General features: G+C 38.8%; 1 protein-coding gene across 9 annotated transcripts in view; it reads right to left on the bottom strand.

Moving 5' to 3' along the window:
• The window catches only part of EYA1 (EYA transcriptional coactivator and phosphatase 1), an 89,772-nt gene that overhangs the window by 35,449 nt on the left and 39,366 nt on the right, over nt 1-14,957 (bottom strand). For all 9 annotated transcript variants that reach the window (XM_075270421.1, XM_075270424.1, XM_075270423.1 and 6 more), the window contains 4 exons: nt 14,635-14,717; nt 13,979-14,165; nt 5,228-5,367; nt 4,630-4,713 (listed from right to left, as the gene is read on the bottom strand). In XM_075270421.1, coding sequence (XP_075126522.1) covers nt 4,630-4,713; nt 5,228-5,367; nt 13,979-14,165; nt 14,635-14,717 — 494 coding nt within the window. The remainder of the gene's footprint in view (nt 1-4,629; nt 4,714-5,227; nt 5,368-13,978; nt 14,166-14,634; nt 14,718-14,957) is intronic.

Raw genomic sequence — 14,957 nt, 5'->3', positions numbered from 1 at the left:
CACTAAGGGGGCATTCACACTGAGTAATTTGGCGCTGATTCTGATGTGATAACTCACGTCAGAATCCACACGGAAATAAAGCCTCCCATTGACTTCAATGGATTCCGTTGTCTGCGAGGAACCCATTGAACTCAATGGGAAAAAAGCCTCTCATTGATTTCAGTGGGTTCTGTGCGGAAAACGGAACCCATTGAAGTCAATGGGAGGCTTTATTTATCGCATCAGAATCAGTGCCAAGTTACTCCGTGTGAATGCTCCCTAATATTAATCCTGTTTTAAAATGTGTTACCACCTATTGAACGTAAGATTGGTGGGACCCTTACAAATCTGTAGAATGGGGGGCCTCTCTCCCCATCAGCAGTGGTAGGGAGGAGTTGTATGTTGCATTGCCATGCCTTTCATCTTAATTGGAGGTATAAAAACTACCTACTGATAGGGGTCCCATCCCAGCATTTATGTGGATAGATGATATGTTCATGCGTGCAACAACCCTTTAACCCCCAAATTTTGTTTTTTTGCTTTTTTTTCTTCCCCACATTCCAAGATGATACATTTTATATTTTTTCATTCAGAAAATTGCATTAGGGCTTATTTTTTATGGACAAATTGTACTTCATAATGTCATCTAATATTATGTACAATATACTGGAAAGCTGGGGGAAAAACAAGAATATAAGATAACTAGTATATATACTATTAGGGAACTAGAACCTGGTATGTAAATTCCAGTCAACTAAACTAGTTAGAGATCTCGTAATAAGATATGGCTGATCTGCAGTCTATCAATAACATGGTAATATTTCTATACTTCTGTTAAAATTTAGAATCTTTGCAAAGTGAAATTATTTCAGTTCCAAAAATGTTCGCCAACGGAGAGTAAGAAAAGTTTCGCTGCTTATTTCAAGCATCAATGTTTGTGCACCTGTCTCTATCTATCAGGACTCTGAATGAGTTGTTGGCATAATTTATCTTCCCAAACTAGTCTACAAGCAACAGCTGGCTTAGGACGAGAAGTATGAAAAGAAAATAGCTCAGATTTCATGAAATATGGACAAGAATAAAGGACAGCCTATAGGTGAATTTCTTATCTTTAAAGTGAAAAGCACATAAGTATTGTTAGTATCTATATGAAAAATCTAACCATCTGTAATACAAATCAGTAGCCTATAAGGATCGTAACAAATGACTAAAAACCGTCCCAACATAATAAAATGAAAGTGTTGATAACCATGTTTACTGGGGTTCCTTGGGTGCAGTAAAGGAAATCATTATGAGGATCCATCCGTACAGAACCTTATGTATGTCCACTTTTTATTTCTTTATACTTTTTGTTGACATGACAGATTATCAGTAAGACCTCACGCACACAATAGAGTCCGAGGTTGAATGGCATGGATGGCACATGGATAATGTCTGTGTGCCTTCCTTGTCTCCATGGACCCATTCATTTACTTTAGTGAGCCTAGATCACACAATGGAAAGGGACGGGATAAAATATTGTTGAATTAACCCTTTCTACAAGTGATTAAAGGCAGCTTCATAGACGGTAGTCTTCTTTTGCATTATCATTGTATACATCAAGAGCAAGAAAAAAAATTGGCCATGTTGTTGGTTCACATTCAATCTTTCCACATGGTTCACATTGTTTTTCATTCACTCCATGTCCCTGAATACGTATGACTGGTTTCAACAACTGTAATGCCCAATATGGTCTAAATTGTATATAGCTATGTGGGTAGAAGGACCCTTCAATCATCAACGTACTGCTGTCTAATGTGTATCTCCTACATTGGTCCACCAGACAATCCTCTGATCCTCCTATGGTCCATAGTTGTTGGCCAAATGTTCATTGAACTGGGAGTATTCTCCCTTGACCTCCTCATGAACATGCATGCACAGCATTGCTAAGTGTTCATCTTTATTCAATAAGGGAAAGGATGAAGCCCTGCCAGTTAAAGGCTTAATTTATTCTGTTTCATGATGGGATCTTTTGGGAATTGGCTTCCTATGGCGAGCCCCACACACTGGATTTTTCCTAGTTAGATCAGTTTCAGAACTACAATTTCCATTTTACTCAATTTACAGAGGCTTTTGCCAAGACAACTACATTTAAACAATACAGTTTTCATCCGCTATCATGACGAATGTACTGTCTCCAGGAAATCAAGTACAGAATCCAGGCTTACTTTGTCATGGCAACTACATATATAGCTAGCGACTAAAAATTGCTATCTTTCATCTACTCTGGCTGTAGAACAGTAGCAATTACCTCTAATGTGAAGATTGCTGATGCATTAGGTAAAATAAGTAGTGTCTAATGAGATAAGAAGAGAATCACCTTCCCATCTCCGCCCCCCTTTCACTAAAAGCACACATTATTATTGGTAGGCTAATTGACCTTTTGTGCCATTCATTCCCCAGCCCCGGGCTATTGTTCTTAAAGAAAGAGTATAGAGTCATGTCCTCTCTGAAATGTGTAGGCCTTGCCTCATACAAATGAGCTCTAACATCTAAATTACTAGCTTTTATCAAACATACTCCGGCTTTAATATACGATCCCTGTCTTCATTATAGGAAAATTGCAGGTCAAAAAACTCCCCCCTAGGTTTGTTCAAGCTTTTCGACTACAATTACTCTGTAAATACTACTTGAGAAGACCAACATTGATAAATGGTGATTTGCCAAGGTATAAGCACTCACATATTTCTACAATTTATCAACGTGAATTTTATAGTTATTAATGATGGTGGAAACAATTTGCCAAGTTCCAATCAGAATCAGAAATTTTCAAAAAATTGGAGAATAGAATTTTTTTTAAGGATTAATTTTCTACTTGTAATCTGCGGTTACTAATTTTTAATGGGGATTAAATATACAAGGAGTAAATATATAACCAACATGGAGTTCAACATAGTTAAAGATTTTTTGACCGTTACATCAGACTGTTACATTAGGTTCCAAATGAAACCTAAGAACTAGGAAACAATTTATTGAAATACGTTTTGCTCAGATGATGGTGAAATAAAGTCTACAATTGTTATACTGATCCAGAAAGATTGATCAAGCAGTATTTCATTGGTAAAATCCAAACATTTTAGTAACATACATTATGATAATTTTAAACAACCATTAAATAGATTGGATTCTTAGTCATTTTCAACTCAAAAAAGTTTCTATATGAGGAATCAGCCAAATAGGACCAATGTTAAAATAATAACATAGTAGATGAGGTTGGATGAAGTCAAAGGTCCATTATGTCCAGCCTATAATGCTACAGTGATGATCCAGAGGAAGACCAAAAAAAACAAACAATGAGGCACATGCCAATTGACCTGTGTCAGGGCAAAAACTCCTGACTTCAACTTTGGCAATCGGTATAAATCCCTGGATCATCTTATCTTTACCAAAAATTTAATTCCTGTAACTCTATTATTCAAAAAAATTGCTACCTCGCCATTCCCTTGCAACTCCTGTTCTGATGCTTACTGAGTCCCCTGCTGGACTTTCTTCTTGAACTTATCTCAACTTATAGGAAATGACAGCTCAACCAGTTAGTGGTCACAATGGTGACCCACCACACCCAGTGAATGGCGGAACAGTTACTTCCCGTGTGTGCCTGGAGTCCCAGAAAGTGTCATAACACAAGTGGTGGAGCTTATGAGGCGAGTGTCAATTCTGCTTTTATCTATTTATTTAATACATGCCAGACAAGCCCTTCAATAACACAAATTGTCTTACTTCATACTTATCTATGGAAATTTCAGTATGGTGGCCAATGGCACCATTTAGCCTTCGACTTAAGTTGGACATATATGATACAATAGTTATTCAACTGACAGCTGTCTCCTCCAACTTCACTGTAAACATGAACTCTCAGTTATGTGAACATATTTATGACAGCAGCTTATCTTCCATGGGAACATAGGATGGGCACAAGATGCCTAAACTCTCTTTACCCAACATCGGCCTTAATAGGGAAGCTCTCACACAGTCTAAATCATGACCAAAATAAATTATTGGGTCTAACTAGTATAGTCTGAGGGCGTGTTCACATCTGCGCCCCGGTCTTCGCTTTCAGTTTTGCGTCTTCTGCCGACAGGAGATGGAAACCTGCAGACCGTATGCGCCCGTGAGCTTTTTGTGGTGTCCACGACAAAACCATTTTTTTTTTTAACCGTACACAAAGTCCTGCATGTCCAACTTTGTGTCCGGTTAAAAAAAGAAAAACGGTTTTGTCGCGGAGACCATAAAACGCTCACGGGCGGACACTTTGCAAACCCAGTCTAATGAATGGGTTTGAATAATGACTGCCGGTTTCCGTCTCCTGTCCAGTTTCTTGGGCAGAAGATGGAAACTGAAAGTGGAGACCAGGGTGCAGATGTGACCCCGCCCTTACATGTATGGTTAGTTTTTGTAGCGCTAAAGTTTCATATCAAATTTGTGCACTGCCTGCAATATTAATACATGTGTATCAAAGATGCATGAAAATATCTTTAAAAAAAACTGAATGCTCTGTACAATACATACATGAAACTCAATGAGCTACAGCTGTTAGGACACACAAAGTATGCGACTAGCCTTCCCTTCAATCTAAATACCAGAATGAAAAAAATCTGCGGTCTTACTCACCCTTCCATATCTATTTGCATAGGATCCCGTCAATAAGGAATGGAAGACAATGATCGTCTCATCCAAATCCCAAATAAATACTCTCTGAAAAATAAACAGAAAATTCAGAAATGTTAAAAAAAGAGAAAAACATTGTATGTAATTGATGCGCAATAATTATATTTTATAATAAATAATATTAATAATAAAATATAATACTACTACTAATAATAATAATATAATAATCATAATAATAATAATAATAATAATAATATTAATTTAAAAATAATAATAATTATATTAAGAGTTAATAGAATTTCTCCCAATCTTTGTACACTTTCATCCTGCTCCTCAAAAACAGTAATAATAAAAATTAGAAAAAAAATTAAGTAGTATTTTTCGAGTGCCAACATCCATATTCTGCATACTCTTATACAAATAGTGAGTTCATTGATTTTGAACTGAATGAAAACTGTCAGTAAAAATTAAATAAAAAGAAAAAAATTGCAAAACATTAGCAGTGTAAATTTTCGAAGGAACCACCAATGTGACTAATGTTTAATGGATCCTACTGGGAAAATAATTATTTGTATTGGACTCAGGTTACTGTATTACATACTTCAAGGTCAGAGTCTGGAGGTGGGGAAGGGTTATTGTTTCTTCGACCTCGTCCACGAGATTTTCCATCTGACGCCCGCCGTAATCGCTCAGAATCTGAATCTTTAATAGGTGTGGATGGACTATGGATGATGCTGTATTCTGTTAAAAACAGGAATGAGACAATAATTTTATTTACATGACATAAATTTTAATGAAAAATTACATTTTACCCAGGCATAAAAATTGAAGTATAAGAACATATCAGGCTATGAAGACATTTGGAGGATATATCAGCACCATGTCCACGCTAGATAGTGAACGTAGGCGACAAACACAGTGAATAAGTCTTGGTCTGACTTTAAGGCCTGACAGCTCCCAATGTCAATAATAGCTCTACTACTGACTTCTAATCTCTGCTGGTATGTGCTCCTAAGGCTCCCTGAAAAATCAGTCTGGTCTTTAAAATAGTCTGTCTCCTAAATGTTATGCAACTTTGTCAGTATTAATAATGTGGAATTTTGCAGTGAGGACGGAGAATGCCAGGCTTCCTGTTGTCGTCAGATGATTGCCTCTGAATATTCATGAGAGGCACAGTAAGCTTTTCCCCCCTCGCTGCAAAGTTCAGACGATCACATTACAGGAGTGAAGAACGGAGGATTGCCAAAACCCTTTACTAATACAAAGGAAGGCAGACATAGGAGAGTTATCAGAAAAGTAAAAATTACAGAAATGTAAGCCATAGCCAACTGGACTTCCAAATATACGATGCATGTCATAGGAAAATAAATTATACTGACCTACTCCCTACTCTAAGATCAGGTCCACAATATCAGATCAGTGTGGGTACAGTACTGGGCACCTCCACTGTTCAGCTGTTCTCAGCAGCGGATACACAGACAATAGAGCAGGAAGCAGACAGCTCCATTTCTTGTGTAGTGGCTGGATTGAGTTACTGCAGCTTAGCTCCCAGATCAAGTGAACAGAAGCTGATTTACAGTAACATGGTCAAGTCATAAATTCCCAGTTACCAACACTGCACATCTGGCTTCTACAATAAAACGCTTGAGCAGTAAATACACCATGAATTGCTGATGCAAAATAGAGAGCAACATAATATCTAGGAATTAAAATATCACAGTACATTTTATAAGACTTTAAAAGTTAGTAAACCTCTTCATAGCGTTATCACCAAGTCTGATTCTGCCTGGTTTTTGATGCTTTTCTGTCATTGTTGCTATATACATATCTCTCCGTACAAGTATCCAACGTGCTCATGGCAAGATCTTCCCCATAGCAGTATATTCTCATGGCCATGGTGGTATATAGTTTATCTATATCTACTGTATTGAGGCTGCACATATGCTACTTGTACCCTATGTAGATTCTATATAAATATTGTATAAGTGCTGCTCTATATGTAATAATCCGAGGAAGTCACAAAGTACCATACATACATACAAATATGACATCCATGCATTTCATGAATATTCATCAATATGAAACTATGAATATATATTCTTATCCAGGAATTTTAAAAACATCTGATCATTGGGCCAGGGGGTACCAAGAACCCCAAAAAGTTCAGAGCTACTTGCAATGCTCATACTATAAAATGTATTCAGCTAGGAACTATAACCTCAGCTCAGATCCCATTGACTTCCATTGTACAGGGACCAGAGCTGTCTGCTTCTAAGTCTGTGCAATGTGTAGTATCATAATCGTTCCAAACATCTGATCCGGGCGGGGACTTCCTAATCGATCTTACCGATAGGCCATCAATAATAAAAAAAAAACTCCTGGAAACCTCTTTAGTAAATATTGTAGAATAAAATAGAGACACTCTTTTGCACTGTTATTCCTTGATAGTAGATATCAGGATAAATAAGGACCAGGCTGTTTGTTTAACTTGTCCTATCCTTTTGTTGTCAAGGTAGATATGGCCTGGTTCACATCTGCGTTCAGTATTCCATTTGACCCCCCGAATGGAAAACCGAATGCAGTGACAAGTGGTGAGCTTATGAAAGCACATGGACCCCATAGACTATAATGGGGTCCGTGTGTTTTCCGCATGGTGTCTGCACAGAACATGCGGAGACAAAAGTACTTCACAAACTACTTTCCTCTCCGCATGACTTGTGCATTCACCGCGCGGAAAACATACGGGTCCCTTTATAGCCTATGGGGTCCGTGTGCATTCATTGCTCACCGCTTGCCAATGCGTTAGGTATACCCTTCAGGGGGTCCCCAAGCGGACTCCCCAAATGTAATACCGAACACAGATGTGATCCAGGCCTAAGGAAGACATTATTTTTCTTTTTGGCCATCTCAGACACAATCATGCCAAGTCATAAGGTTACCCATGATACACTATGTTTAGCAATGCCCTCGTTTTCAATGCTAAAATACAATTTTTTTTGCTCCAATCACTATATCTAATTGGTAATGATCATTGGATCCATCACAATGACATCTGTTTATTATCTGATCAGCATAAACATTCCCAAGCAAAAAAACCTAATAAAAAATGAGAAACCTAACTTCCACCACACAGTGCATTTGGATGACATCACTAATGGATGTACACAACCCCTGGATCAAACTGGAACTAAATATGCCCATCAGATTAGAGAAGAATAAACACATGTGTCATATATCTCTCACAGTTATTCTCTTGTATATCCACCTGTGGCTCACATGTTATATAAAATAACCTTTGAGCAGTGTTTTCTCTCCAGACATGGAAAGTGGCCTCCTCTACTAACATACGTTTTACTTTAAGACCTTGCAAAACGGAATGAGAAAACTTTCAACCCACGAGAGTCTCATTCCCAGACTACCTCCTTACTACTTATAAAGGAATGTACGTTTTTCACAGCCAACTGGACCACAAACATGTACCGTCCTGTGCAGAGACTGCTACAAACAGCGCTCACAAGGAATGAGAACTCTGAACTGACTTTCTTCAAATTCAATTGATACAAAGATTTCATATATTCTAGAACTAAAGATAGAATTACCCAGAATCCCATGCACTTTGCTGGTACTGGTACATAGCATTTTTTGCAACGTGGAACTTCAGCCTTAAGTATTATAAATGATCATATACAGAAGGACAATTATTGATAATTATGTTCTTAATCGATAGCAGATGTTTGTCCGTTCAAGAATATGAAGGAAACAACAAATCACAAGAAAAACGGGATTCATTCTAGAACTGCTATGACCCAATGTTGGACAGATGACATCAGTTCACCTCAAAATGACCCAACCTTTTCCTCAAAGAAAAAATAGGGAACCTTTCTTAGCATCTGATATACGCACAACATCGGTGACCTAAGACCAGCCCTTGCTGGGATTATTTGGGCAACAACTTTTTAATGTTCTTTCTAACCTACAGGATAACCGGATCAGCTGAGAGTGAAAGTGAATAACGTACATTATCTTAATGTAATGGCACATCAGGCCTTAAAGTTGAAATGTTGGGCACAGAAAACGGAGATATGGAAGGGTCAAAGAAACTTGTCGATGTTGTGACAGCTAGATCACCAAAAGTGCCTACAATGAACATTTGAACATCAGTATTTGATCACAGAATAATAGAAGAAAACGGCTTGAATAAGCATATTTTCTTTTAAATAATGTACGGCGTTGGAGGAAGGGAGAGCACCAGGATGCACAAGGTGAAGGAAGGATGTTTTACTAGGAAACTTTGAGTTCTGGCATTGATGTGGCTATTACTGTGATATATACCACCTAGCTAAATATTGCCACAGTCCAAGTACACTCCGTCATAGCCACAGTATTTCTTGATGGCGATAGTCTCTTTCAGTGGATAATAGGCTCTGTCTCAATGCAAAATTGTTCATGTATGGTTTAAGACCCAAGACAAAGAGTTCATAATCGTTTACTGAGCCTTGCAACTGACGGGGCTTAAAGGGAGCCTGTCACCACAGGTGATTGGTGGGGGTGCTGGGTGTCTGATATTGTTGACTTATCCATAGGACAAGTCAGCAATATTTTTGGCCTGATAATCCCCTTTAAAGGGAGTCTGTCATAGGGTGAAATATATTAAACCAGAAACACAGATTAGGTCAGGCTCATCTGAATGTAACATCTTTTTGTCTGTGAAAATTCATGCCTCTGTGGCTGAGATATTAATTTATTTCACAATGATGGCTGCTCAGTTGCTCCACACTGCTCTAATGTACTCTCCTTCCTACTTCCTTCGTTGTGTGACAGGACCAGGGAGCTGTACTGAAAACTTGCCTGGCCCTGTGTTCTTGTGTTCCCACTTCTCTTTTGCATATTGTGAAATTTGGGGAACATGGGGAATACATTACATTCAGGTGAGCTGGGCCTATCTAACTGCATTGCTGATTTAATATACGTCACCCCGGTGATAGTCTTTCAAAGGGGATTTACAAGCCTAAAATATTGATGACCTATCCTAAGGAATAAGTCAACAATATCAGATTGGCATGAGTCTAACACTACAACTGTTACACAGAAAATGGAGCAGGAAGCAGACAGTCCTGTTTTCTGTGTAGTGGCTGAACGTCAGCTTAGATCCATTTAAGTGAATGGGAGCTGCTATGCAATAAAATTATCTAGCCACTACACATAGATCAGAGCTGTCTGCTTCTTGCTCCATTCTCTGACAACAGTCGATCAGTGGAGGTGCCCAGTGTCAGGCTCCTACCAGTCTGATATTGATGACCTATCTTTTTAGCTTAGAAAACACTAAGGCCCCACACTGCGGAAATGCAGTTTTTTCTTTTGTTGCATATTTTGCTGCAGTTTTTTGAGTCAAAGCCAGGAGTGGAATGAACATCTGCAACAAAAAAAGCTGCATTTTTGCAATGTGGGGCCTCAGCCATAGGCTAAAGTCCCACATTAAAGAAACACAGCTTTTTTTGTTGCAAATTTTGCTCCAATTTTTGAGCCAAAGCCAAGAATGTCTACACGACAAATGGGAGATATATAGGAAGTTCTCCCTTCTGCTCAATCCACTCTTGAATTTGGCTCAAAAAACCCCAGCAAAATCTGCAACAAAATCTGTGTTTCCGCAACGTGGGGCTGCAACTTTAAAGTATCTGCTACTAATGTATTGATGCAAGATACTAACGAACACCTTCAAAGGTCTCGTGGAGCCCAAGCCCCGATAGGTCACATTGGCTTTAGATGAATGAATGGAACCTACAATATTAGATGTTATGGCTTCTTGGCATATACTGTATCTGTTAAGAAAACATTAGTACAGTGTGTGGTCAACTTTGTTCTGCACCTAACAAGCAGATATATCCCTAATGATTCATAATGGCTTGGATTACTAATAAAGTGTTTTATCTCTTTTCCAAATTTCCAATTTCCATATAAAAAGTAAATTTATTTGCGAAGGAACCGTTTTAATGAACACCAGATTGTGACTAAGGCGCAATTACGGAATCTGATTATTGAGGGAGATCGTATTTTGCACATCTTTAAAAACGAAGGCAGCCCTATCATCACACAGAAGAATGTTGTTTGCTTTGTATGGAACACAACATTGCGAGACTAGAATAAATATCTGAGGTTCACCAATCAGTGGAAAAAGTAACCGACCCGCTAGAATTTGATGAAAAATGTTATAAACATAGAAGACGGTCAGCTCTCTGATCACTATAGTTTTTATGAGAACAAATGGAAATTTACAGTAGACGTCATGATTCTCTAAAACAAATATTGCTGTTATTATTTTATACGACTACATCGGGGAGTTGACTTTTCACAGATCCTATGATACAAAGTCGTAGTCTTCCTTTAGAAAAGTGTGTCAGTGAATAAGTATAGAACGACAATAAAAGACAAAATCCTGTCTGTCCTACACATGTGGTCACTTTTATAAGGAAAGAGAGATCTCCAACACCTACCATTACCTAAAAGAGCAAACAAAGACTTAGTTTCTCCCCTGCTGTGTTTGGAATCACACGGCATATAATATACTTACCACTAGCTCCTAAGAAAGAGCTAAGCCAGCTTTCAAGACTCCCTGCTATAAGGAATAACTGAGTTACAAGTGGCAGCCAGCATGGTGTCGGGAACATAAAACCAGGACCCAGTCAGCTGTTCCTCGTGACTTGGAGCCGGGTGTTAACCTCCTTTTACAAGCTCTGTTTCCTGATAAAACGACCAATCTGGGCACCAAAACCCAGTACACTTGTGTCTTAATAGCAGCTCTGCAGCTGCGCTCACATTTACAAGTAGAATGAACACAGATCCCTGCTGAGTACCAACACATAGTATTCATAGACTATACCTGCTAGCCAACCTAAGCATCAGATGGAACCTTTCCGTTCCATTAAGGACTGGAATCTGAAGCCATATTTTTGTAAGAGACCCAAAGACTATCATAAACTAAACAATGGCTGGATGTTCTATCTGATACATGCAGAAAGTCAACCACAAGCATTATTAATAGTTAATGGTCTGCATACAATATTACACCAATATAAGCCATGTTACTCAGCGTTCAGAATCATAAAGACTATGATAATATGATCAATCTTATAAAATTGCTATTATTGAACAACTCTTGCAAAAAAACCAAAAAAACAATTAGGTCAATTTATTGTTGCTTACAAGAATTCTGATGACTTTTCCCCTATTTTGCACCATTAGGCTAAGGACCCACGGGCCGGAAACGCCGCGCTTAAGCGCTGCAGGAACAACCGCAGTGGGAACACATTGTAGTTCTTCCCGCAGCGCTTTGAATAGAAAGTTCACCCAGTTTTCCTCCACGGACTTTCTGTTACAATTATATCTACGGGGAAGCCGCCAGCGTTTCTGTAGATATAATTGACATGCTGCAATTTTCAAAACCGCGACGGTTTTCGAAACCGCAGTGTGTCCGTGCTGCAATTTTTTACGCAAAATGGGCATGGGATTTGCATGAATCCAATTTGCTTTGCAAGTATTGTAAAATGACGCGATTTTCCCGTTTGGCCCCTGCGTAAGGCTAAGGCCCCACAATGCAGAAACGCAGCTTCTTTTGTTGCAGATTTTGTTGCAGTTTTTTTAGCCAAAGTCAAGAATGGCTACAAAAGGAATGGGACATATATACGAAGCTCTAATGGATCTACCTTTTGCTGAATCCAGTCCTGGAAAAAAATGCAACAAAATCTGCAACAAAAAGGCTCCGTTTCCGCAACATGAGGCCTCAGTCTTACTCTTGTGTGCATGGCTTAGATGGTGCATAGGTTTACACCCAATTCTCTTTATGTGAATTTTTAAAAATTCACATTTTTGCATAAGCAAATTCCACTCCTATCTAAACTTTAAAAATGCTCCTACAGAATTTGCAACAAATTTTTGAACAATCGTGAGACAAGTAGTAAGTAGTATTTACAGTAGTAAATAAAAAGTCCAAAAAGTGGTATAAAAAATTATTTATGATAAATCAGCCCCAATATCATCCTAGAGGGAAAAGGGACAACATGAAGCACACAGCCAGGAACACCAGGCATTACTAAAACAATCAAAATCATGAAGAGTCGAAGACACAATTGAGGACAATTGAGCAGATTTATTAATCAAATTGATCCAAAAACGAAGATGCTTTTTGAGTCTCACTAGAACCTTTGTGGCTTATGTATTTGTAAAAGGCACCAAAGATAGATGTAAAAGCAGCCAACCTTAGAGCTGGTGTAGGTAAGAAATACAGTGTCCAAGTTGTTGCAAGGTACACCAGATTTATCACACAACGTGAGCTGCTGACGTTGGTGTATCTTCAGAATTTCTTGTATAAATATATACTGTGTAAATTTTAGACAGAATTTGTTAATTTACCCAAACACTAAACTAAAAAGATCACCACCAGAGCTTGAAACCAGCTTCACCATAGCACACTGAACATGCAGGCAGAATGTTTTTGAGCAGGAGTTGCCTAGCAAACAAATGTATATTATTGAGAAAAGATTTAGGAGAATATCAAATTGCTTGACAAACCCTCATTCTAGTCTATGGAGTCCAGTGGGCGGTTCTACTCAGCCAACCTACACTGAATGAGTGTACATACATAGACAGCTGTCAGTCACTAAGTAGGACCGCCCAGTGGACTCCTTAAGTTGAGAATTAGCATAAGTTTAGATCAATGAATTCAAAGTTCTACTGAATCTTTCACAGCTCCTCTTGCTCTATAACAGGGGTCAGCAACCTTCGGCACTCCAAATGCTGCTGTGAAACTACAACTCCCAACATGCTCCATTCACTTCCATGGGAGTTCCAAGAACAGCAGAGCAAGTATACATGCTGGGAGTTGTAGTATGACAAGAGCTGGAGTGCCAAATGTTGCTTACCCCAGCTCTATAATATGCACTCTGCAGAATTCACTGAATTTTCAATGTGACAGGTTCCCTTTAAATACACTTAAAACATAGATGCCATTCAAATAAGTGTAAGCAGAGTCTGTCAGCAGTACACTTGTCTAACTTTCCAACTATACCACTGTTACTCAGCTTTGGAGCCCCATTTTTATGTAAACTGAAATTTTATACACATGCAAATGAAGGGACAAGTGCTTTGGAGGCATGTCTTAGCTTTCCTGGACTTCGGTTTCAGGGCTATTTGTAAAGTTTAGAATCACCTCTACAAGGCACAGGGATTAGGCTTATAACCATTTACTGCTGACAGACTCCCTTTAATAGATAGACACATCTAGGCACACAGATAACAGAAATCCATTAAAAATAGATCAAAATGACCACAACCCTGTGATAAATGGCAGAATAATTACCTGTGGAGGGATCTGTGACTGCCTGACTCGTGACACCAGATGGCGGTTCTTGCAGCTGGTATGTTGCAGTAGTCGAGGGAATAGTGGGGCTTGTGTTGCTACTTGTCATGTAATGTGATGGATATGGAGAACTGTTGTAATACTGTGCATATTGACCTTGGCCAAAGTTGGGATAAGATGGATATTCCTAAGAGACAAAACAAGTAACCGAGTCAGGGTTTGTTGAACATGTTGCTACTTCAGAGAAAATATTTCAAGTCCAAACATATGTTTATGATATTTCCCACATGGAAGGTATTGACCGGCTTGTTGGCACATGGTAACAGATAAGTGTATGGGACTGAAAGACGTTATGTGTGCCACAAATGTATCTATTTAACATGGCTTGATATACAAATGCAACACAAATGCACTGTATGTGGGGTGGCCAAACACATGGTACCTCTCCGCCACATTATAAGAACATTACTGCAACACATCTGTCAGCGATAGAATTAAGGCTGGATTTATAGCACAGCATGGAGAAACACTTGGAGGTTGGAAGGACAACGTCACGGCCTAGGAGTTATTAAGGTATGAACACACAAGAAAAGGGAATAGGGGAAAAAGAGGCTTGTTGTGTACAAGAGAAATATCCTTTCTTCTCCAACATTTACCTGCTGGGAGCTATTAAATCCTGTTGAATTTGTGAGGGAATTGCTTCCTGCATAGATTACTGATGCTGTGGTGAAACTGCTCCCTGAAATGAAAGGAGAAAATGCTTCAAATTACTGAAATGTGTATACATGCGGACCTCCCAGACTGCGGCATCAATAGGCTCCATGTGTCGGCAGGAACAACAGGTTTGCTCCATTCCTGACATAGACAAGTAGGGGGGAAATCCCGATGACCGAATTAATATGGACAGAAAACCCATTTTATATGATGCAATTTCATTGATGAAACACAGAGACGCCCAATGGTTGTGAAGGACTATGTT

The sequence above is a fragment of the Leptodactylus fuscus genome, chromosome 4, assembly GCF_031893055.1.
Source record: "Leptodactylus fuscus isolate aLepFus1 chromosome 4, aLepFus1.hap2, whole genome shotgun sequence".
NCBI classification, from domain to species: domain Eukaryota; kingdom Metazoa; phylum Chordata; class Amphibia; order Anura; family Leptodactylidae; genus Leptodactylus; species Leptodactylus fuscus.
The sequence above is the reverse complement of the archived record's forward strand: the minus strand, read 5'-3'. Positions and strand labels throughout refer to the sequence as shown.